This window comes from Pleurodeles waltl, chromosome 7 (genome assembly GCF_031143425.1).
Source record: "Pleurodeles waltl isolate 20211129_DDA chromosome 7, aPleWal1.hap1.20221129, whole genome shotgun sequence".
Classification (NCBI taxonomy): Eukaryota; Metazoa; Chordata; class Amphibia; order Caudata; family Salamandridae; genus Pleurodeles; species Pleurodeles waltl.
This window is the reverse complement of record NC_090446.1, coordinates 84,186,531-84,209,990: the sequence shown is the minus strand read 5'-3', so window position 1 is coordinate 84,209,990 and position 23,460 is coordinate 84,186,531. Positions and strand designations below refer to the sequence as shown.

The following is a 23,460-nucleotide window of genomic DNA, read 5'->3' as shown; positions in this document are numbered from 1 at the left end:
AGAAAAATCTTCGGATCAGTATGGCACCTGGGAGTATTCACATGGTGGGTAATCTGCTGTAAGAAGTATTCATCAGAATTAAAGGCATGTACCCACAACTGACTTTCCCTGTTGGATACCAGCCTTTGTTATTTTCTTCAATTGATCTAGAAGGTGTTCATTAGATCTTCTATCTCTTCCCACTGCTGAAATCTATGCTGGTTGAACAGGCCTCCGAAGTTAGCTATTCCCCTTTGCGTAACGACTCCTATCTCAGTTTTCCTCACCACCATGTCTATTCTTTTACTTTCACCGTCTGGCGGTGGGCCGGTATATGTTGAGGCATTGGCTCTCTTTTTGGCTGTAGAAGCTATGTAGGATTCTGCAGTAGCATTGTTCTGGGGTACCTGTATTTCTTCTCCACCCATGGCATGAAGGCCTTGGAAGACAGTCCATTCCCTTGTCCAGCAAGCTTGGCCACATAGGCAGATAGCGGTTCTTTTTTGTGTGAAGGCAGTAAGATTTCTAGCAGGAAACATGCCTCTGTTTTTTCTTCTTTTAATACTAACCTATATGTGTCTGTTGCTCTCTTAATTACATTTATGGATAGAAATGTCATCTAGAGATGATGGTGTTGAGGGAAATTAGTCTATGCCTTCTTTGTGATTTTGTGGCAAGATCCTGCCAGGCCTCTCTGTTGACTCTGAAGCCTAAAACACACCCTGCTCTAGTCTCCCCTATTCTTGCTGGAGTTGTAAACCAATTGCGAACATCATCAAATTGCTTTGTCTTTTGAATAATCACTGTCATTTGAGGCTCAAGTTGGTGCTTTTTTCTCTCTACTACAAGCGCCCGGTGTTCGGCGGTGAGTTACTTCCTCTTCGGGATCCTAATCTCCTTCCTCTTCAAAGCCTTTTTCTTCACCTGGTTTCGATATTCTTTTGGGACTGAGCCAGTTTCCATTCGACTAACGAAGGTTTTCAGTCGCTAGGGTGCTTTCCAGAGCTTAGAATCCAAAGCTATTGGCTTACTCGTTCTGAGAAGATTAAGAATTGTGGACATGCATTTTTTATTTTCGAGGTCTTTAGGTGTCTTGGTGGGATTTTTTTTTCCAAAGTTCAACAGTTCAACCTATGACACTTCTGTCCCTTTCTTGTCATTCAACAGTCCCAAATCTTCAGAGGGGGTTAGTTAGCATGTGACTGCATCACAACTTATTGTGCCTACCTCTGTTTCTTCTTCACGTTGAGTCCTGGGGTTAACTTCCTCACGTCTTATACCCTTCATGCTTATGGTCCTTGGGTAGGCAGAGGTTACAACCTTGTGTTTGTCCTTTTGCTTGTAGTGGCACGCTGGGCAGGAACCTAAAGTGTTTTTTTTCCATTTCTCACAAAGACTCCTACCCAGAGCCATAGATTCTCTGACCAACATGGCCAAAGCCCAAAAGAAAAACCTGAGATTTCTTGTTTTATCTGTGTTTTTGGTTCTCCGCGATGTCTGCTGTTGCTCTTCATGATTTTCCTCAATGCTCTTCAGCACCATTCCACTTTCCTTGGAGATCTCCAGTGGAAAAAAGAATCCGATGACGGCAATTACGCACTAGGGCACTGTGGGTGTATGACTGACAAGAATTGGGGGGGGGGGGGTATTCCCACCTAGTGGTTGACGCCCCAAAAGAAGAAGAAGAAAAACAAACAGATGGCGGAATAATGAACAGAATGCAAATCTAGGAAAGATTTGTGCTGCAAAACCTTACTCTTCAAAACATAGTTTACCTCAAGAACACCTTACCGAAAAGCTGGTGGCGAAGCACCTCATTCTCATGTAACTGGTGAGGCAGAAGAGGGTTCGGCATGGTCCCAGTAGGGTAAGGAATGCGGTTTAAGTGGGATCCTGGAGTCAGCGGGTCAATCAAAGGGTGCACTGCAGCGGACGCTGGCAAGAAAAATAACAAGATAAAACCTTTTTGCACACCTGCAAACAGCTCACAATCCACTTAAAACAAGGCTTCTCCCACATCTTAACACAAAAAGGTGTAGTTATCTAAATGAGTAAAGCATGTAGTATCACACTTTTCCACACAACTTCACGCTTAGGCACTGCGACAATGCCACATTATGTTTAGAGAATGTCTCCCACACATCACTCTACAACTAGCACCCTGTTTCAACCATGCAATCCAATAAGGGACCTCAGGATCCCGAAACAAATTGGTTAGTTTTGCTACCTCTCAGGGACATGAAGCACTTTGCCACAATACAGTGTAGCTAAACTCCTCCAGATAATCTCCTTTATTCTTCACTAACATACAAGGAGAAGAAGAAGTCACACACACATGAAACAAAGGGTACATCTGAGACCAAAGATCTTTAGTGTTGAGAGTGCAGAGAAGCAGACAGGGTAGATGCATTGACAGTCATCTTTTTCCAGTGCAGAAAAAGTTATTAACCTGTAACACTGGTTCACTACATTTGATACCTTTCACTGGGCCACAGTTTTGCTTCTATATTTGTTCACTGTTTAAAATGGAGCACAATATGGAAACTTTATTCAGGACCAGTAGTTGAGGTAAAACATTGTGACAATACAGTCTAGAAAGTTGCCAAGTAATGAAAATGTCACTTACCCAGTGTACATCTGTTCGTGGCATCAGTCGCAGTAGATTCGCATGTTCTGCAATAGCTCGCCATCTGGTGTTGGGCCGGAGTGTTACAAGTTGTTTTTCTTCGAAGAAGTCTTTCGAGTCACGGGACCGAGTGACTCCTCCTTTTGTCTCCATTGCGCATGGGCGTCGACTCCATCTTCGATTGTTTTTCCCCGCAGAGGGTGAGGTAGGAGTTGAATTGTAGTAATAGTGCCCATGCAATGGAGTGACTAAGTATGCACCTATTTAAGGTTGAGATGATACATATATAAATAATTGAAGGTAACTTCCAAACTGCTACAGGCTTCCGGGGAGGCGGGTGGGCACATGCGAATCTACTGCGACTGATGCCACGAACAGATGTACACTGGGTAAGTGACATTTTCAGTTCGATGGCATCTGTCGCTGTAGATACGCATGTTCTGCATAGACTAGTAAGCAGTTATTTCCCCAAAAGCGGTGGATCAGCCTGTAGGAGTGGAAGTAGTCTGAAATAATGTCCTTAATACGGCTTGACCTACTGTGGCTTGTTGTGCGGATAACACGTCTACACAGTAGTGCTTGGTGAATGTGTGAGGCGTAGACCATGTGGCTGCCTTACATATTTCTTGCATTGGGATGTTTCCTAGAAAGGCCATGGTAGCACCTTTCTTTCTGGTTGAGTGTGCCCTTGGTGTAATGGGCAGCTGTCGTTTAGCTTTAAGGTAGCAGATTTGGATGCATTTAACTATCCATCTGGCTATACCTTGTTTTGAAATTGGGTTTCCTGCATGAGGTTTTTGAAATGCAATAAAGAGTTGTTTAGTCTTTCTGATGTTTTTTGTTCTGTCAATGTAATACATCAATGCTCTTTTGACATCTAATGTATGTAGTGCCCTTTCAGCTACGGTATCTGGCTGTGGAAAGAACACTGGAAGTTCCACTGTTTGATTTAGATGGAACGGTGAAATAACCTTTGGCAAAAATTTAGGATTGGTCCTTAGGACGACTTTATTTTTGTGTAGTTGTATAAAAGGTTCCTGTATAGTAAACGCCTGAATCTCGCTTACTCTTCTCAGGGAAGTAATGGCGATGAGAAATGCCACCTTCCAGGTTAGGAACTGTATGTCGCAGGAGTGCATGGGTTCAAAAGGTGGACCCATAAGTCTAGTTAGGACAACATTTAGGTTCCATGAAGGAACAGGTAGTGTTCTTGGTGGTATAATTCTCCTAAGGCCCTCCATGAATGCTTTAATGACTGGTATTTTATATAGGGAAGTTGAATAGGTAGTCTGCAGGTATGCAGATATTGCTGCAAGGTGAATCTTAATGGAAGAGAAAGCTAGGTTAGATTTTTGTAAGTGAAGCAAGTAACCCACTACATGTTCTGGAGTTGTGTGTAATGGTTGTATTTGATTAATATGGCAGTAGCAAACAAACCTCTTCCATTTACTTGCATAGCAGTGCCTGGTGGATGGCCTTCTTGCTTGTTTTATGACTTCCATACATTCTTGGGTAAGTTGTAAGTGCCCGAATTCTAGGATTTCAGGAGCCAGATTGCTAGATTCAGCGATGCTGGATCTGGGTGTCTGATCTTTTGGTTGTGCTGTGTCAACAGATCTGGCCTGTTGGGCAATTTGATGCAGGGTACCACTGATAGGTCTAGTAGCGTTGTGTACCAGGGTTGCCTTGCCCAAGTTGGTGCTATCAATATGAGTTTGAGTTTGCTTTGACTGAGTTTGTTTACCAGGTAAGGAAGGAGAGGGAGAGGAGGAAAAGCGTAAGCAAATATCCCTGACCAGTTCATCCATAGGGCATTGCCTTGGGATTGTTTGTGTGGGTATCTGGATGCGAAGTTTTGGCATTTTGCGTTCTCCCTTGTCGCAAACAAGTCTATCTGAGGTGTTCCCCAGAGTTTGAAATAAGTGTTCAGAATTTGGGGGTGAATTTCCCATTCGTGGACCTGTTGGTGATCTCGAGAGAGATTGTCTGCGAGTTGATTTTGTATCCCTGGTATAAACTGTGCAATTAGGCGAATTTGGTTGTGAATTGCCCAATGCCAAATTTTTTGTGCTAGCAGGCTTAACTGCGTGGAGTGCGTCCCCCCCTGCTTGTTTAGATAATACATTGTTGTCATGTTGTCTGTTTTGACGAGAATGTATTTGTGAACTATTATTGGTTGGAAAGCCTTTAGTGCTTGAAAAACTGCTAGAAGTTCTAGGTGATTGATATGCAGTTTTGTTTGATGTACGTTCCATTGTCCTTGTATGCTGTGTTGATCGAGGTGTGCTCCCCACCCTGTCATGGAAGCATCTGTTGTTATTACGTATTGTGGCACTGGGTCTTGGAAAGGCCGCCCCTTGTTTAAATTTATGTTGTTCCACCACAGAAGCGAGAGTTAAGTTTGGCGGTCTATTAACACCAGATCTAAAAGGTGACCCTGTGCTTGAGACCACTGTGATGCTAGGCATTGTTGTAAGGGCCTCGTGTGCAGTCTTGCGTTTGGGACAATGGCTATGCATGATGACATCATGCCTAGGAGTTGTAATACCATCTTTGCCTGTATCTTTTGTGTTGGATACATGCGTTGTATGATGGTGTTGAAATTTTGAATTCTTTGTGGACTTGGAGTGGCTACTCCTTTTGATGTGTTTATTATGGCTCCCAGGTATTGTTGTACCTTGCGTGGCAGAATTTTGGATTTTGTGAAATTGACGGTGAACCCTAGTTTGAAGAGGGTTTGTATGATCTGATTTGTGTGATTTGAGCACTGTTTGAACGAATGGGCCTTGATTAGCCAGTCGTCCAAATATGGGAACACATGTATTTGCTGCCTTCTTATGTGTGCAGCGACTACCGCTAGACATTTGGTAAAGACTCTTGGTGCGGTTGTTAATCCGAAAGGCAGTACCTTGAATTGGTAATGTATTCCTTTGAATACAAACCTTAGGTATTTCCTGTGCGATGGGTGTATTGGTATATGGAAATAAGCATCCTTGAGGTCTAAAGTTGCCATGTAGTCGTGTAGTTTTAGCAATGGCAATACTTCTTGTAGTGTGACCATGTGGAAGTGGTCTGATTTGATGAAAGTGTTCACTACTCTGAGGTCTAGGATTGGTCTCAGTGTTTTGTCCTTCTTTGGTATCAGAAAGTACAGTGAGTAAACTCCTGTGTTTATTTGTGTGTTTGGCACTAATTCGATTGCATTCTTTTGCAATAGTGCCTGCACTTCTATCTCCAGGAGATTGGAATGGTGTGTTGTTAAATTCTGTGCTTTTGGTGGTATGTTTGGAGGGAATTGTAGAAATTCTATGCAATAACCATGTTGGATAAGTGCTAGAACCCAAGTGTCTGTAGTGATTTCCTCCCATGCTTTGTAATAATGGCCTATTCTTCCCCCCACTGGTGTTGTGTGGAGGGGGTGAGTGACCTGTGAGTCACTGTTTAGTAGTAGGGGCTTTGGGGCTTTGAAATCTTCCTCTATTTCTAGGGAATTGCCCTCCTCTATATTGTCCCCGAAAACCTCCTCTATACTGTCCCTGGTAACTGGACGGTGTGGCTTGTGAGGTGCTGGCTTGTGTGCTTTGACCTCGAAACCCCCCTCGAAAGGGCGTTTTACGGAATGTGCTGTAATTCCCTCTGCTCTGCGGGGAGTAGAGTGCGCCCATGGCTTTGGCAGTGTCCGTATCTTTTTTGAGTTTCTCAATCGCTGTGTCCACTTCTGGACCGAACAGTTCTTTTTCATTAAAAGGCATATTGAGAACTGCTTGTTGAATCTCTGGTTTAAATCCAGACGTTCGGAGCCATGCATGCCTTCTGATAGTTACAGATGTATTAATTGTCCGTGCAGCTGTATCTGCAGCGTCCATGGAGGAGCGGATCTGGTTGTTGGAAATGGTCTGTCCCTCCTCAACCACTTGTTTTGCCCTATTTTGTAAGTCCTTGGGCAGATGTTCAATGAGATGTTGCATCTCGTCCCAGTGGGCTCTGTCATAGCGCGCAAGTAGTGCCTGGGAGTTCGCGATGCGCCACTGGTTTGCAGCTTGTGCTGCGACTCTTTTACCAGCTGCATCGAACTTGCGGCTTTCTTTATCTGGGGGTGGTGCATCTCCAGATGTGTGAGAGTTGGCCCTTTTCCTAGCTGCTCCTACAACGACAGAGTCTGGTGGCAGCTGTGTAGTGATGAAAGCCGGGTCTGTAGGAGGCGCCTTATACTTTTTTTCCACCCTTGGTGTGATTGCCCTACTTTTGACCGGCTCCTTAAAGATGTCTTTTGCGTGCCGGAGCATACCAGGGAGCATAGGCAGGCTTTGGTAGGAGCTGTGGGTGGAGGAGAGGGTGTTGAATAAGAAATCATCCTCGACCTGTTCTGAGTGGAGGCTTACGTTGTGAAATTGTGCTGCTCTAGCCACCACTTGAGAATACGCGGTGCTGTCTTCTGGTGGAGATGGCTTTGTAGGGTATGCCTCCGGACTGTTATCTGACACTGGGGCGTCGTATAGGTCCCATGCGTCCTGATCTTGGTCACCCTGGCTCATGGTGGTGTGAGCTGGGGAGTGTGATGGAGTTTGTGCTGGTGAGACGTTAATCACAGGCGGAGGAGAGGGTGGTGGGGTAACTCTTTTCACCACTTTTGGTTGTGGTGTCTGTTCCGTCTGGAACTCCAACCTTCTCTTTCTCCTAATGGGGGGAAGGGTGCTTATTTTTCCTGTCCCCTGCTGTATGAAGATACGCTTTTGCGTATGGTCCACATCAGTTGCTTGCAGCTCTTCCTCAAACCTATGCTTCTGCATTTGGGAGGTTATCGAGTGCTCTTCTGTATAAGAGCCTGAAGCTGGGTCGCTTGCAGTTTGTTTCGGCATCGAAACCCTGTCTGCGTGTTTTTTCGGCTCCGAGGTGACTCTTTTCTTTTTCGGGGCCGAAACCTCTCGGCGTCGATCTGTTTCGGTGCCGCTGTCTCGGCGTCGAGCCGTGTCGGCACCGGCATCTCGGTGTCGAGGCTTGTCTCCAGCACTTTCTCGGTCCCGAGATGGCTGCGTGCCGGTGTCTCGACCGGAGTCGGACGATCTCGGCACTGTTTGGGCCTTTTTCGGTGCCGACGGGCGGTCACCGAATTTATGGGTGGAGCCATGGCCTGGTGGCAGTGGCGTCCCCTGGGCCTTGTAAATGTTCTTCTGAGTGGATTTCGACGTCTTACTCACGGTTTGTGTATCGTCGAATCCTTCGGAGTCTGAGTCTTGGATCGAGAAGGTACCTTCTTCTTCCTGTTCCTCGAACTCCCGTTGGGCTGTCGGTGCGGACGCCATCTGAAGTCTTCTGGCTCGACGGTCTCGGAGTGTTTTTCGGGACCGGAACGCACGACAGGCCTCGCAGGTGTCTTCGCTGTGCTCAGGTGACAGGCACAGGTTGCAGACCAAGTGTTGGTCTGTGTAAGGGTACTTATTGTGGCATTTGGGGCAGAAACGGAACGGGGTCCGTTCCATCGGCGTTCTTCAGCACGCGGTCGGGCCGACCAGGCCCCGACGGAGGATCGAAAAACTACCCCGAAGGGCACCGGAGCTCTTCGATCTTCGATGCGGTGTGGAATCAAAGTACGCCGATCCCGAACGCAACAATACCGACGAAAATCTTCCGAAATTAGCCAATTTTCCGTTCCGAAACTCGGAGCGACAGGAACACGTCCAAACCTGATGGCGGAAAAAAAACAATCGAAGATGGAGTCGACGCCCATGCGCAATGGAGACAAAAGGAGGAGTCACTCGGTCCCGTGACTCGAAAGACTTCTTCGAAGAAAAACAACTTGTAACACTCCGGCCCAACACCAGATGGCGAGCTATTGCAGAACATGCGTATCTACAGCGACAGATGCCATCGAACCTTTGTTTATTAATAAAGAGATCTGGATAGCAAAACAACTTATTTTCAGAGGCAAGTTATGTGATGGCAGGAAGTGGTGTCATGCTATCCCATAAGGCTACCCCTAGTGGCACTAAGTCCTCTTAAAAATTATTTTGCTACAGTGCCCAAGATCTCCACAAACATGGTAAATGTTCTGCCACGACTGTGGCTATCAACGATACCCGAACAGAGAACTGTTCTGCTATCCTAACAACAGCCCTCTGTCCGCAGCAAAAGGCATTCCAAAACCAACCCTTGAAAGGATATGGTAAGCAGATAAAGTCTCTGGCAAGAGAGGGGTAACCTCTCTACCCACACTCCCACCCCCAGCCATTTGCCTGAAAAAGACAAACTAGGAGAAACCCTAAACAGTTATGAAGACAGAAGGAAAAGAGAAAAGGAAAAAGAATTACGGTTCATCAGGCAAGGGTCAAAAAAAGAATGCGGAGCAGTCAACCAGGGCAAGGAGACAGAAACTCAAATGGATGGAAACAGAAGCAGACTGAAAAAAAAGAGATGCTGTGGACAATGGTCATAACAGTGAGCCCTCTGCATGGTGGCCAAGCACAGCAGTACATCTCACCTGCGTGGATCGCATCCTGCTGGTGCAGATGTAGGTGTGAGTGGATATGCGAATGCTGGTGGTGATGAGGCGTTACATTAAGCATCTGGAGCCGCGCCAGTGGGTCATTGCTGAGTGCCGCCACCCTCTCGGCATGCTGCCGCTCTGCTGCTAGCCTCTCTCCATAAGACATGTCCGGCCGCAGAGCTGGCCCGGCTGCCAGCGCCAGCCTCTCGCGCTCCAGGGGCCCTAGCCCAGGGTGGAAAGGAAACGGATGCAAGCCAGGTCCAGAAGGAAGTGAAAGGGTGCCGTGGCGCTGGAAGTGCTCAATGCTGCTGGGCACAGGGTGCATCTGGTCCAGGTCACCAGGCTTGACCTCAAAGCCAGGCTTCAACCGTTCCCGCAGGTCCCGGTCCCGCAGTTCCCTCTCCCGAGCCTCCCGTTCCCTCAGCTCACGCTCCCGGGCAGCTGGGTCGCTGCCGTAGATGGCTGGCATGTTGTAGGCCAGTAGGGGGTCCACAGCACCCAGTGGTACATAGAAGGGATGGTTGCGGTTGGTGGGCGACATGACATGGGGACGGGCATACTCGCTGAGAGTACGAAGTGCAGGAGTGTCCGGTCCAAGATAAGGGGGTACTGTAGCAACAGCACTGCCCTGTTCAAAGGTGGGTCTATGCGATACAACGCTGAGCTGCTGGCACTCTGCCACCCTGCTCTCCTGGCACATCTTCTGCAGTATTAAGAAAGAAGAAAATAAAAGATATATTAAAATAAGCAAGAATATTAGATGGTAGAACACTAGTAACATCTGGGGATCAGCAGGTGGGACCACCGAACATTCAATGCTTTGTCAATCCCAGTGAACCTCCATTCTACATTGTAGGAGGAACATCAGACACAGATTAGCACAGGGGCTCTCAGTTGTGTTCACTGTGAAGGGGTTCCTGTTCTCTTCGCCGGCCACAACTTTGCGAGCACCATGCACTGTACAAGTACCCCCCAGGTTTTGGGTACCTTCTCTGCTACATTATCTCTGCTTTTAGAAAAAAATCCCAATATAATGTGTGGAACTGTGTGTGTGTGTGAGACAATACAAATAATCAGCAGTAATCTTGTTAGGAACCTAAAGTGAGTAAAAAAATAAAATAAAAAAACTCATAAAATAATCCCAGTCTCAAAGACATTTTTTAAGTGGCTTTATCTCAAATGTGACTGCTGCTGGCCAAAGGCACAGAACTTCCCAAAGAGGGTGAAGCTCCTAAAAAGGCAAGTATTTGATGTGCTGCAGCTATGGCCTATGCAGAGTATTAAATTAGCTTCCAGGGCCACATGGTTGTGACCCCGGGAGTGATGCTAAATGACATTTCTTTCCCCATCCAGGACAAATTTTGCCCCTATGCCCGATCCTCCAGGAACTTTAATGCCTTACTTTAAATTAAACCCTCTCCCTCTTGCACCCCTGCCTGCTATGGTTTCTGCGGCCCTGCCATCTATAGGCTTGATGATGGAAGCTGGCTATTTATGTGTTATGTGAATATTGTGTAAAGGACCCAGGGGTTCCCCCAGTGAGTGGACAGGGCTTCCAATGCAATCCCAAAGTGCCCTATTTAGGGGTAGTGTGGTCGAGCAGTATTAGGCTTAACACAGAGAAGAGCAAGACATTTACAAATACACACAATAGCCAATAAATGAGACACAACTCAAAAAGGAGATCCACACCAATTTATAAAAATAGCGAGTATCGTTATATGTTTAGGCATCAGAGAAAAATAGTTCCAGTAAGTACGTTTTTAAATAGGAATTCTTTTCACTTTAAAAAGTGGACACAGTACAGTTTTTGATTTTTTCAATGTTACCCTAAGGGGGGGAAATACAAATTCTGCAAACAGGTAGAGTACAGCGAATTGCAGGATCAATCTCCAGGAGTTAAGGTGAGTAGTGGGCAAGGTCCAATTTAGCACCCACAGTACACCTTCAGCGGCACGGGGGCGGCCGGGTGCAGAGTGCAAAACAGCATTGGATGGCCAATACCTTCCTATAGGGATCGGTCACTGTGAAAAGAGGCTGCAGGCTTTGGCCAGGATGCCAGTCGGGCTGAACCAACAGCGGGGCTTCGGCCTCATGATGCTCTGGCATAGGTAGGCACCTATGGTCCTCTTCTTTGCAGCTCCGGGACAACAGGTGGAGAGATGTCCGTAGGTGTCGGGTTTTTCTAACCTGAGCGGCTGTGGTAGAATGAGGCTGCGTGCAGAGGCTGCAGGCATTGTCGGGGAGTCCATGAGGGCTGAAACCACAATGGACTCAGACTCTGGAGGACTGGGAAACCTTGTTGGCACCAGTGGAACACTTCATCTTGGGTCACAGGCAGTGTAGTGGTGACTTCAGGTGCAGGGTTTAGGTGGTTCTAGAGGCTTCAGAGTCCCTTCTTTTGAAGTTTGCTGGGGAACAGGTCCGCTGTTCATGGGAGGTCTTGAGGCTTTTTCGAAGGCAGGCAGTCCTCCCAGGCTTCTGAAGTCACAGTTCCAGAACAAGTGGACTTTAGTGCAGATTTTTGATGAGGGATGAAGACAGGCCAGCGGGGTTGGTACCAGGTGGGCTGCTTCTTTTCTCCTCTTTGTGTGGCTCTTCTGTGTCCTTGGTCTTCGCAGGTCATCAGGATCTGCTTCTCTGGTGCCAGGAGCACCCCTAAATTGAAAATGTCACTTACCCAGTGTACATCTGTTCGTGGCATTAGTCGCTGCAGATTCACATGTTTAGCACAGTCCGCTGCCTGGTGTTGGGCTCGGAGTATTACAAGTTGTTTTTCTTCGAAGAAGTCTTTTTTGGTCACGGGACCGAAGGACTCCTCCCTCTTCGGCTCCATTGCGCATGGGCGTCGACTCCATCTTAGATTGTTTTCCCCGCAGAGGGTGAGGATGGAGTTGTTTGCTATAAATAGTGCCCATGCAATGGAGTGAATACGTATGTACATAAAAAGTTTAAAATAATTATTTACAAATGTCCAAATGTTTAAGATTTAAGATCTACTTCTAAACGGCTACACGTTTCCCGGGGAGGCGGGAGGGCACATGTGAATCTGCAGCGACTAATGCCACGAACAGATGTACACTGGGTAAGTGACATTTTCAGTTCGATGGCATATGTTGCTGCAGATACACATGTTTAGCATAGACTATAAAGCAGTTACCTCCCCTAAAAGCGGTGGTTTAGCCTGTAGGAGTTGAAGTAGTTTGGAATAATGTTCTTAGTACAGCTTGGCCCACTGTAGCTTGTTGTGCATTTAGTACGTCTACACAGTAGTGTTTAGTAAATGTATGAGGCGTAGACCAGGTTGCAGCCTTACATATTTCGCTCATAGGAATGTTTCCTAGAAAGGCCATTGTAGCACCTTTCTTTCTGGTTGAGTGTGCCTTTGGTGTAATAGGCAATTCTCTCTTGGCTTTAAGATAGCATGTTTGAATACATCTGACTATCCATCTAGCAATGCCTTGTTTAGAGATTGGATTTCCTATGTGTGGTTTTTGAAAAGCTATGAACAGTTGTTTTGTTTTCCTGATTAGCTTTGTTCTGTCAATGTAGTACATTAGTGCTCTTTTGATGTCTAATGTATGTAGTGCCCTTTCAGCCACGGAATCTGGTTGTGGGAAGAACACTGGCAATTCTACTGTTTGATTTAAATGGAATGGTGAGATTACTTTTGGTAGAAATTTTGGATTTGTTCTTAGAACTATTTTATTTTTGTGTATTTGAATAAATGGTTCTTGTATGGTAAATGCCTGTATTTCACTTACTCTTCTGAGGGATGTGATTGCAATGAGAAATGCGACTTTCCACGTTAGATATTGCATTTCACAGGAATGCATGGGTTCGAAAGGTGGACCCATGAGTCTTGTTAAGACGATGTTAAGGTTCCATGAAGGAACTGGTGGTGTTCTTGGTGGTATAATTCTTTTTAGCCCTTCCATGAATGCTTTAATAACTGGTATTCTAAATAGAGACGATGAATGAGTAGTTTGTAGGTAAGCAGATATTGCTGCGAGGTGTATTTTTATAGATGAAAAAGCGAGATTCGCTTTTTGCAAATGTAGTAAGTATCCCACTATGTCCTTCGTAGAGGCATGCAATGGTTGGATTTGATTGGTATGGCAGTAGCAAACAAATCTTTTCCACTTAGATGCATAGCAGTGTCTAGTGGAAGCTTTTCTAGCTTGTTTTATGACCTCCATACATTCTTGTGTGAGGTCTAAGTGTCCGAATTCTAGGATTTCAGGAGCCAAATTGCTAGATTCAATGATGCTGGGTTTGGATGCCTGATCTGTTGTTTGTGTTGTGTTAACAGATCTGGTCTGTTGGGTAGTTTGACATGCGGTACTAGTGAAAGGTCTAGTAGAGTTGTATACCAAGGTTGTCTTGCCCATGTGGGTGCTATCAGTATGAGTTTGAGTTGGTTTTGACTCAATTTGTTTACTAGATATGGAAGGAGAGGGAGAGGGGGAAAAGCGTATGCAAATATCCCTGACCAACTCATCCATAGAGCATTGCCTTGTGATTCGCGGTGTGGGTACCTGGATGCGAAGTTTTGGCATTTTGCGTTTTCTTTTGTTGCGAACAAATCTATCTGGGGTGTTCCCCAAATTTGAAAGTACTTGTTCAGAACTTGGGGGTGAATTTCCCATTCGTGGACTTGTTGGTGGTCTCGCGAAAGGTTGTCTGCTAGTTGGTTTTGGATCCCTGGAATAAATTGTGCTATTAGGCGAATGTGGTTGTGAATCGCCCACTGCCATATTTTTTGTGTTAGGAGACACAATTGTGTTGAGTGTGTTCCTCCTTGTTTGTTTAAATAATACATTGTTGTCATGTTGTCTGTTTTGACAAGAATGTATTTGTGTGTTATTATGGGTTGAAAGGCTTTTAACGCTAGAAATACTGCTAACAGTTCTAGGTAATTTATATGAAATTTTGTTTGGTGTACATCCCATTGTCCTTGAATGCTGTGGTGATTGAGGTGTGCTCCCCACCCTGTCATGGAAGCATCTGTTGTTATAACGTATTGAGGCACTGGGTCCTGAAATGTCCGCCCTTTGTTTAAATTGTTGCTGTTCCACCATAGAAGCGAGAGGTATGTTTGGCGGTCTACCAACACCAGATCTTGAAGTTGACCCTGTGCCTGTGACCATTGTGATGCTAGGCACTGTTGTAAGGGTCGCATGTGTAGTCTTGCGTTTGGGACAATGGCTATGCATGATGACATCATGCCTAGAAGTTTTAGCACAAATTTTGCTTGTATCTTTTGGTTTGGAAACATAGCACTTATTACCTTGTGGAATGCTTGCACTCTTTGTGGACTTGGAGTGGCAATTCCTTTTGATGTGTTGATGGTTGCCCCTAGATATTGTTGTGTCTGACACGGTTCGAGGTGTGACTTTGTATAGTTGATGGAGAAACCCAGTTTGTGAAGGGTTTGTATGACATATGTGGTGTCGTTTGTGCACTTTTTTACTGTGTTGGTCTTGATTAGCCAATCGTCTAGGTAAGGAAACACATGTATCTGTTGTCTCCTGATATGTGCTGCTACTACTGCTAGACATTTTGTGAATACTCTTGGTGCAGTTGTTATTCCGAATGGCAACACCTTAAATTGGTAATGTATTCCTTTGAATACGAACCTTAGGTACTTTCTGTGAGAAGGGTGTATCGGTATATGAAAGTACGCATCTTTTTGGTCTAATGTGGTCATGTAATCTTGCTGTTTGAGCAGTGGAATGATGTCTTGTAGTGTGACCATGTGAAAGTGGTCCGATATGATGTAGGTATTTAGTGTCCTGAGATCTAATATTGGTCTTAATGTTTTGTCTTTTTTTGGAATTAGAAAGTACAGGGAGTAAACTCCTGTGTTTTTTTGTTGTACTGGTACTAACTCTATTGCATCCTTTTGCAGTAGTGCTTGAACTTCTAGTCCTAAAAGTTCTAAATGATGTGGTGACATTTTGCGTGTTTTTGGAGGGATGTTTGGTGGGAATTTGTGGAATTCTATGCAATAGCCATGTTGGATTATTGCTAATACCCAATTGTCTGTTGTAATCTGCTGCCAAGATTGGTAGAATTGGCTTAGTCTTCCCCCCACTGGTGTTGAGTGAAGGGGTTGTGTGACTTGAAAGTCACTGTTTAGGTGGAGGTGTTTTTGGAGTCTGGAATCTTCCCCTACTCCTTGGGAATTGACCCCCTCTATATCCCCTGAAACCTCCCCTTTGGAATGAACCCTGATATGGTGTGGTTCTTGTTTGTTGGCTGGTGGTGTCTGTGGGTTGGCCACGAAACCCCCCTCTAAATGGAGTTTTTCTAAAAGAGCCTCTGCTCTGCGGGGAGTAGAGTGCGCCCATGGCTTTGGCCGTGTCTGTGTCCTTTTTAAGTTTTTCAATGGCTGTGTCCACTTCAGGGCCAAAAAGTTGTTTCTCGTTGAAGGGCATATTAAGAACAGCCTGCTGGATTTCAGGTTTGAAGCCTGAAGTGCGGAGCCAAGCGTGTCTCCTTATGGTGACAGCAGTGTTGACTGTTCTCGCTGCAGTATCGGCTGCGTCCATTGAAGAGCGGATTTGATTGTTTGAGATCGTTTGTCCCTCTTCAACTATTTGCTGCGCCCTTTTTTGGTATTCCTGGGGAAGATGGTCTATGAGAAGTTGCATCTCATCCCAGTGTGCGCGGTCATATCGGGCCAGCAGCGCTTGAGAATTTGCGATGTGCCACTGGTTGGCTGCCTGTGATGCTACTCTTTTTCCTGCCGCATCAAATTTTCGGCTTTCTTTGTCCGGAGGTGGGGCGTCGCCAGATATATGGGAATTTGCTCTTTTGCGAGCTGCCCCTACTACTACGGAGTCAGGTGGTAACTGCGAAGTAATAAACATTGGGTCTGTGGGTGGTGGTTTGTATTTCTTATCCACCCTTGGGGTGATGGCTCTTGATTTTACGGGCTCTTCAAAAATTTGTTTTGCGTGCCGTAACATCCCTGGTAGCATTGGGAGACATTGATATTGGCTATGTGTAGCCGAGAGGGTGTTAAATAAAAAATCATCCTCTATAGGATCGGAATGCAGTTGGACATTGTGGAATTCTGCTGCCCTAGCCACCAGTTGCGAGTATGAGGTACTGTCCTCTGGCGGTGACGGCTTTGTGGGGTATGAATCGGGATCATTGTCCGGCACTGGGGTGTCATATAGGTCCCAAGCGTCTTGATCCTGATTATCTTGACTTATGGTAGTTTGCGCTGGTGAGTGCATTTGTGGCGGTGTTTGTGCCGGTGATGCCTGTTGTGGTGGAGAGGGCGGAGGCGTGACTTTTTTAACCACTTTGGCTTGTGGTTGTGCGTCATCCTTGAGAAATCCGATCCTTCTTTTTCTCATTATTGGGGGAAGGGTTGATATCTTCCCTGTGTCTTGCTGGATGTACAGTCTCTTTTGTGTGTAGTCTGATTCTACACTTTGGAGCTCTTGTCCAAATCTGTGCATCTGGCCACTTATTCCTTGTTCCTCTGTGTAGGATGGAGGTGTGGAACTTTTCGGCGCCAAGAGAGAATCTTTTTTCGGCTTCGGCACCGACAGATGTTTTTCGGTGCCGGCATCTTGTTTTTGCCTCTCGGAGCCGCTATCTCGGCTCCGAGGTTGCTCCATGGCGGTCCCTCGACCGGAGTCGGGTGTCTTCGCTATGGGCGTGCCCTTTTTCGGTGCCTTCGACGGCTCGCCGGTTTTATGGGTCGAGCCATGGCCTGTTGGCAGTGGCGTCCCCTGGGCTTTTGTCTTCTCGATGCTTTTTATTTTCGACGTCTTACTCACTCTTTGTTGTTGTTGTTCGACGTCGGAGTCTCCGGATTCTGATTCCGGAACCGAGAATGTTTCCTCTTCGTCGTCGAAACGTTGTTTTGTCGGCGTGGACGCCATTTGTAGATGCCTGGCTCTTCGGTCCTGGAGTGTTTTTCTGGACCGGAAGGCTCGACAGGCCTCACAGGTATCCTCCTTGTGCTCGGGGGACAAGCACAAGTTACAGACCAAGTGCTGATCTGTATAAGGATACTTACTGTGACATTTTGGGCAGAAACGGAACGGGGTCCGTTCCATCGGCTTCGATGTCGCACGCGGTCGGGCCGACCAGGCCCCGATGGGGGATCGAAGCTACCCCAAAGTCTTCCGATGATCGGTGTCGATGTACCTAACTATCCCGATACCGAACGGAACAATACCGACGCTTTCTTCCGAGATTCTGACTAACTTTCCGAACCGAAACACGGAGCGAAAAGGAATACGTCCGAACCCGACAGCGGAAAAAAACAATCTAAGATGGAGTCGACGCCCATGCGCAATGGAGCCGAAGAGGGAGGAGTCCTTCGGTCCCGTGACCAAAAAAGACTTCTTCGAAGAAAAACAACTTGTAATACTCCGAGCCCAACACCAGGCAGCGGACTGTGCTAAACATGTGTATCTGCAGCAACATATGCCATCGAACACTGAATTTAGGCGTGTTTGGGATGTGTAGGGTAGCAGCCAATGGGCTACTGACCCTTGGACCACTATGTCCCCTACATGACAGCTTCCAGTGGGAAGTGGGTATAACCCTGTCCTAGAATTCTCTGAAAAAGCATGTCCACCATGCACTTGCCCAACTTAGGGGTGTCTTCCTCTCCAGTGACGGGAGACAGGTTCGCATTTCAAATGGTGGCAGCCCTTTGAGGCTTTCCGCCTTAGGAAGGCTAATCAGCAGGTCATCCTGTGGGAGGGGATGTTACACCCTCTTCCCGGAGGGGCTTTTGTTCTGGGCCTCTTGAGAGCAGAAGGCTCTCTCTCTAGGAGTCCAGAATGGTGACTCAGGTGGCAGGCTCGTAGAAACCAGTCCATGAGCACACCAGAGGCTGGTAAGGTTTCAACTCGTATTGACCAGTGCCCAGCACATGCATTTAAAATGGGTTCCCTAGTTACTTACTATGTATCCGAGAACTGACAAAGACAGAGCAGATATTACATGTAATATAATGCACCCTGCCCTAGTTACTATGTATCCGAGAACTGACAAAGACAGAGCAGATATCACATGTAATATAATGCACCCTGCATTAGGGTTGTAAGGCCTGCTAGAGGGGAGACTTACATATGTTGCATGCAGTGTTAGGGGAGAAGGCACACAGACTGCTTGCCATGTTGTGTTTTCATTTTTGTCGGCACCAAGACATGCAGCCTGCAATGGCAGCCTATCATGTGCGTGGTGAGGGGGGTCCCTGAGGGTGGCACAGTTTGTGCTGCAGTCCTTAAAGGCATCCTTTAGTACCCTGAGCCCTAGGTACCAGTGGTACCATTTACTAGGGACTTACAGAGGGTGCTAAAGGTTTTGACAATTGGGGAAACAACTGTACATTTTTGGAAAAGAGCTCTGGACTGGGGAGCTAGTTAGCAATTTCAATCAAAATCAGATCATGTACCAGGCAAAAAGTGTGTGTGTGTCTGGGGGTGTCAAAAAGAGAAACTTCCCTACACTTGACATAGTAGGTAATGTGTCCTCTCACTCTTTTCTCTCGCTCGGAATCTCGGAATCTCTTTTCTCTTCATTCTCCTTTGCCAGGACTGCATGTGGCTTCCTCTCACCCATTTATTTTTCTCTATGTCCCTCTTTCTTGTTTTCATGAAGACCTAAGTGCATGTTGCCTTCTCTTCCTTATCCTGATTCTTATTCTTCTTTTTATCACGCAATCCCTCTTTTTCTCCTCCTGGCATGCTGCTTGACTTCCTCCACCCAAGGCAGCTGCCTGCAGCTGTGACCTGCCCATCTCTTCTATAGGCAGCACGGGTCTGGCCAATCCCAGAACTACATGAGTGTGTTTACCCATGAGCCTCCAAACGACTTTCCTTGCCACCACACTGATATGGTGATGCAGTGTTCTTTTCTGCTGGGCTATCAACAGAGTAAGCCATTACCACCATAGGCCTTGATGGCTGTGGGCTTCTGGCCTACTATACCCAGCATACCAGGTTAGTCCTTGCTTTCTCTGTCCTTACTTCCCTTTTGCACTCTCTAGCTCTGTGGCCCTCTCTCTCTTACTCTGTTTCTACCCTTTTCTCGTTGCCAGAGAAGCAGGTTTCCTCTGTGCCTACTTGTTTTGCTCCTCAGTTCTTCTGTGTTTCCATTTTCTTAGCCCTCAGACCCTAATCAATCTGATATGTCTTTAATAGTTCACCACTGAATTAAGTTATATTTCTATCAATGTCGAAAGTAAATTGCTTGTGGGTGCTGAAGAATTCTCTACTTTCCTAATGAACCACCTCTGGATAGATGGCACAGGGAAAATCTATGAACACTGTATATCACACTGGGTGATGCTTAACTCTACTTTGCCCAATAACAGACTATTCCCCTATGCTTCACGTGGCTGCCAACTCTCACATCTTACATCATATATGTTATTTTTACTTTTTTTCTAGCATCTTTGTTAGTTTCATTGCATTATGCTGGCTTTAGCTATGTGTAGAAAGCAGAAGGAATTTGGACCTAATCCTACTTATACACCTGTGCTGACTGTGGAGTGTTGCTTCGTGCAGGATACTTGTACTTTGATCACCCAAGAAAAGACCCAAAATGTAAAGATAGAAAATGCACCAGCTAAGTGTGCACACTTTATCAAGATCTTTATTTCTCAAAATGAAGACACCTAACTTCTTGTTAAAGAAACTTAGGAGAAGCAAATTTCACAACCTAGTTCATCTCTATGCCTGCCCCTGTTCACAGTTTAAAGTACTTTATATTGTTGGGTGAGTTATACAGAGTTGTTGCAACTGTATGGTTCTGAGTGTACTGTACCGTCGTCCTCTCCAGCTCGCGCTCCTTCTCGCGCTCTCGCTCCTTCTCCCGCTCGCGCTCTCTTTCACGTTCTTTCTCCTCCCGCACCTTCTGCTCTGCCTCCCTCCGTACCTTCTCTACCAGGTCGGCCCTTTTTTTAGCCAGCTTTGAACCTTCCAGAGGGACAAAATACAGATCGGTCCGAGAGCAGGAGTTGAACCCTCGGTCCAGGTGCTTGTTGAACCTTAAAACAACAAACAGACATGAGCAAGTAAAGAGATGTCAATGGAACGGTACAATATAGAGTAACACAGAAGCACATAGAAATAGCAAATTCAAGATGACTAAGAAAGATCGGAGGAAAGTCAGAAAGTGAAAGATGCGGGACTGCAGCAAGACAGAGCTGCGAACTAAGTGAAAGACACGTATAAGAATCATTAAGAGGGAAAAGGCAGAAAAATAGGGAAAAGAAAAGTAAAGAGTAAAAAGACAGAGCCTAAACAGAAAGGGTAAATGTGCAAAGAATACACAGTGCGAGGAGGACAGAAGAAAATAAAGAACAAATACTATAGTAAACAGTGAAGCAAAGGAGAAAGAAAAAAGGAAGCAGAAAAAAAGGTAAGTTAAACAAATGTCAGTGTAGTGTGTGGATGTTGAGAGTGCATCTTGGGTCCATTCTTAAAATAACCAGGCACCATACGACAGAGAGAAGTATAGGTCTCCTTACCTGGCCGATTGACTCGCATGACTGGCCATATCCACCACCTTTGGTGGCGGGGAGGGGCTGCGGTGAGGAGGCATTGGGCTCTCCACTGGCTCATACTCTTCCACAGGCTCCTGCTTTATCTGTGCTGCAGGCATCATGGGCAGTGGTGGAGGTACATCCACAGGACTGATGGGCCGCTGGGAAGGGGCAGGTCCACTTCCATTGTGGGCAATTAGTGGGGCATTCCCACTGTGGACTGCTGCTGGCGAGGCCGGCTTGTGTGGTGGCGTGACCGGCTTGTACGGGGGAGTGGTTGGCTTGTACGGGGGAGTGGTTGGCTTGTAAGGGGGAGTGGTTGGCTTGTAAGGCGGCGTGACAGGCTTATAAGGCGGCGCGAGGGGAAGCATGGGTGGGGAGGCTCCATTATATGTTGGTGGTGTAACTGCCCTGAAAGGAGGCATTGCTGATGGTGGGGTGGTGGGCTTGAAACCAGACTGGTTAATGCCTTGGTATCCAGAAGCGCCTGCCACAGTCCCGAGGGTGTTGTTAGGAGCGCCTACCTTATAAGCTGGCAGAGCCTGCTGGGTGGGGCTAGGGGACAGCGCTCTCTTGAAGGTGCTTGGTCCAGAGATAACAGCCACAGGAGGGGATGCTGTTTTGAAGGCTACTGGTGGTATAGGCGCTGCAGACGTTGCAGTGGCAATCACTGAGGGAAGAGTGGCAGGGGCTGTTGTTACTGGGGCTGGGATATGGGTGTTGCCCAGAGAACCCCCCGTGGCATGAGAGTGCGGCAATGGAGGATGTGGCTGCGGTGGTGGAGGCTGGTTGACGAAAGGATAGGTGCCATTCTGGACCCCACCGGAGTGGGATGGGCCAGGGTAGTGGCCTTGGCTGGGTATGGTCTGATTAGTGGGTGGGGTGGCTTGACTATAGGAGGCCTGATTGTGGTTGCCACATTGGGGGGGATAGGGCCGCAAGGAGGACAGTGATGGTGAGAGAGTGTAGGTGGAGGGGCTTGGAGAGGCGGTCATCAGATTGTGGTGGGGTTGGCTGTTGTACATGGCATGAGAATGCTGTTGGCTGCTATGTCCATGCTGCCCTTCCATGGCATGGGAGTAGCCCACAGAGGTCTGAGAAGGTCCAGTGGGGAAGGCATGGTGTGGGTGGTGTGGCTGGGATGGGCCCTGTTGAAGCTGCTGCTGAGGCTGTGGGTGCTGAGGGTGCGGCTGAGGGTGCTGCTGTGGCTGAGGGTGCTGCTGTGGCTGAGGGTGCTGCTGTGGCTGAGGGTGCTGCTGTGGCTGAGGGTGCTGCTGTGGCTGAGGGTGCTGCTGAGGCTGTGGGTGCTGCTGAGGCTGTGGGTGCTGCTGAGGCTGCTGCTGCGTTGGTGGCTGCCCACCTGAGGGTGGGGGGCCTTGGGCGTGTGAAACAGAAGGGAAGTTGGGGTGGCCATTAGGGGGTAGTGGTCTGTTGTAGGATGGGCCTTGGCTCCAGACAGGATGTGATGGGATTGAAGGCTGAGTGTACTTTGGTGGCTGGTTGGAAACTGAGAGGTTGGAAGGAGGGTAGGCATGACCATAGGGCGCTGTGTGACCTGGAGGGGCCTGAACGGGTGGGTACTGAGATGAAGAGCCACTCGGAGGATAAGAATATCTCAAAGGACCAGCTACCACTCCAGGTGTAGACTGTGGGTGGTGGTGTGCCTGGTTCCCCACTGGGATGCCCTTCTCTGGCCCTGCAGCAGAAGAGGGGAGAGCAGGCATGCTGGGCATTGAAGATGCCCCACCTTGACCCTGTGAAGGCCCTCCAGCAGCCTGCGAGGGAGGAAGGTGCACGGAGGGAATGGGCTGGCTTAGTCCTGGGGACGTATTGAGAGGACGGAGGGCTGGGGGAGGTGGAAGGTTAGGTGCTACATGGGGGTAAGGGACAGGGGAGCTTCCATGGGGCTTCTGGGAATTCAAAGTGTTAGACAGCGAGATGGGGGTAGTGGGTGGTGGATACTTGACAGGGGGATGCTGGTCTCGCCCCTGGGACATAGTCTTGCCATTCGTATGGCCTCCAGGAAGGACACTGGCCCCATACATCTGCGAATGGGGGAGTGACTGGGGCAGTGACACCGTGGGAGTGATGTGGGAAGCAGGCAGAGGTGAGGGCTGGGTCTGAAAGATTCGAGGGGCCAGGGGCTCCATTTGACCCTGAGGCAACGTAGGCTCCCCCAGAGATGCAAAGATCCCACCCTCCTGCCGCTTAGAGCCTGGGACGGTGCCATGGTCTGCCAAGGGTGATGCACCTAGGTGCTGGGTAGGACAGGATGCAGAAGACGATGATGACACAGAAGGAATGGATGAGGCTGTTGGAGGGCTCGGAGGGGAGAAAAGGGGGGGGTAGGCTTTGCAGGGTCCCTGGGAGATCACAGAGGAGTCGGAGTCACTCTCGACGCTGCCTGGGCTGTGGACGCTGGGCGAGGTGCTGCGGTTGTCCTGGTCAATGTCCCGAGGGTCACTGCTGGCATCGTCGTTCACGCTGTGCCCATCCAGACTGTCAACGTCAGAGGGGGAGCATGGCGGTGGGGGCCGAGGAAGTTCTGGTGGCTGTTGCTGGAGAGATGACAGAGAAAAGGATTGGTAAAGAAGTTAGGCCCTCGTAGACAGAGAATGGCAAGTGGAATGCATAATAAATCTATCCAAGTTGCAGAGCAGAGAGAAGGCTATGAAAGAGCTCTGCTGCAGGACAGGACTGCAAACTGTTAGCTTCTGATGCAGTACCGCCTGCTCCCACCAGAGGGCAATGAGGAGTCATCTACGTCACTATCTCAATGCTTCTCCCACATTCTAAAAATTATGACAATATATCTAAAAACCTAACCATTATCAAAGAACATTC

At 47.5% G+C, this 23,460-nt stretch overlaps 1 protein-coding gene across 3 annotated transcripts in view; it reads right to left on the bottom strand.

Annotated features, from left to right (window-relative positions):
• The window catches only part of ATN1 (atrophin 1), a 136,880-nt gene that overhangs the window by 51,691 nt on the left and 61,729 nt on the right, over positions 1 to 23,460 (bottom strand). For all 3 annotated transcript variants that reach the window (XM_069243071.1, XM_069243070.1, XM_069243069.1), the window contains exons 5-8: positions 20,602 to 23,174; positions 19,896 to 20,118; positions 9,084 to 9,792; positions 1,771 to 1,914 (exon numbers count right to left, since the gene is read on the bottom strand). In XM_069243071.1, coding sequence (XP_069099172.1) covers positions 1,771 to 1,914; positions 9,084 to 9,792; positions 19,896 to 20,118; positions 20,602 to 23,174 — 3,649 coding nt within the window. The remainder of the gene's footprint in view (positions 1 to 1,770; positions 1,915 to 9,083; positions 9,793 to 19,895; positions 20,119 to 20,601; positions 23,175 to 23,460) is intronic.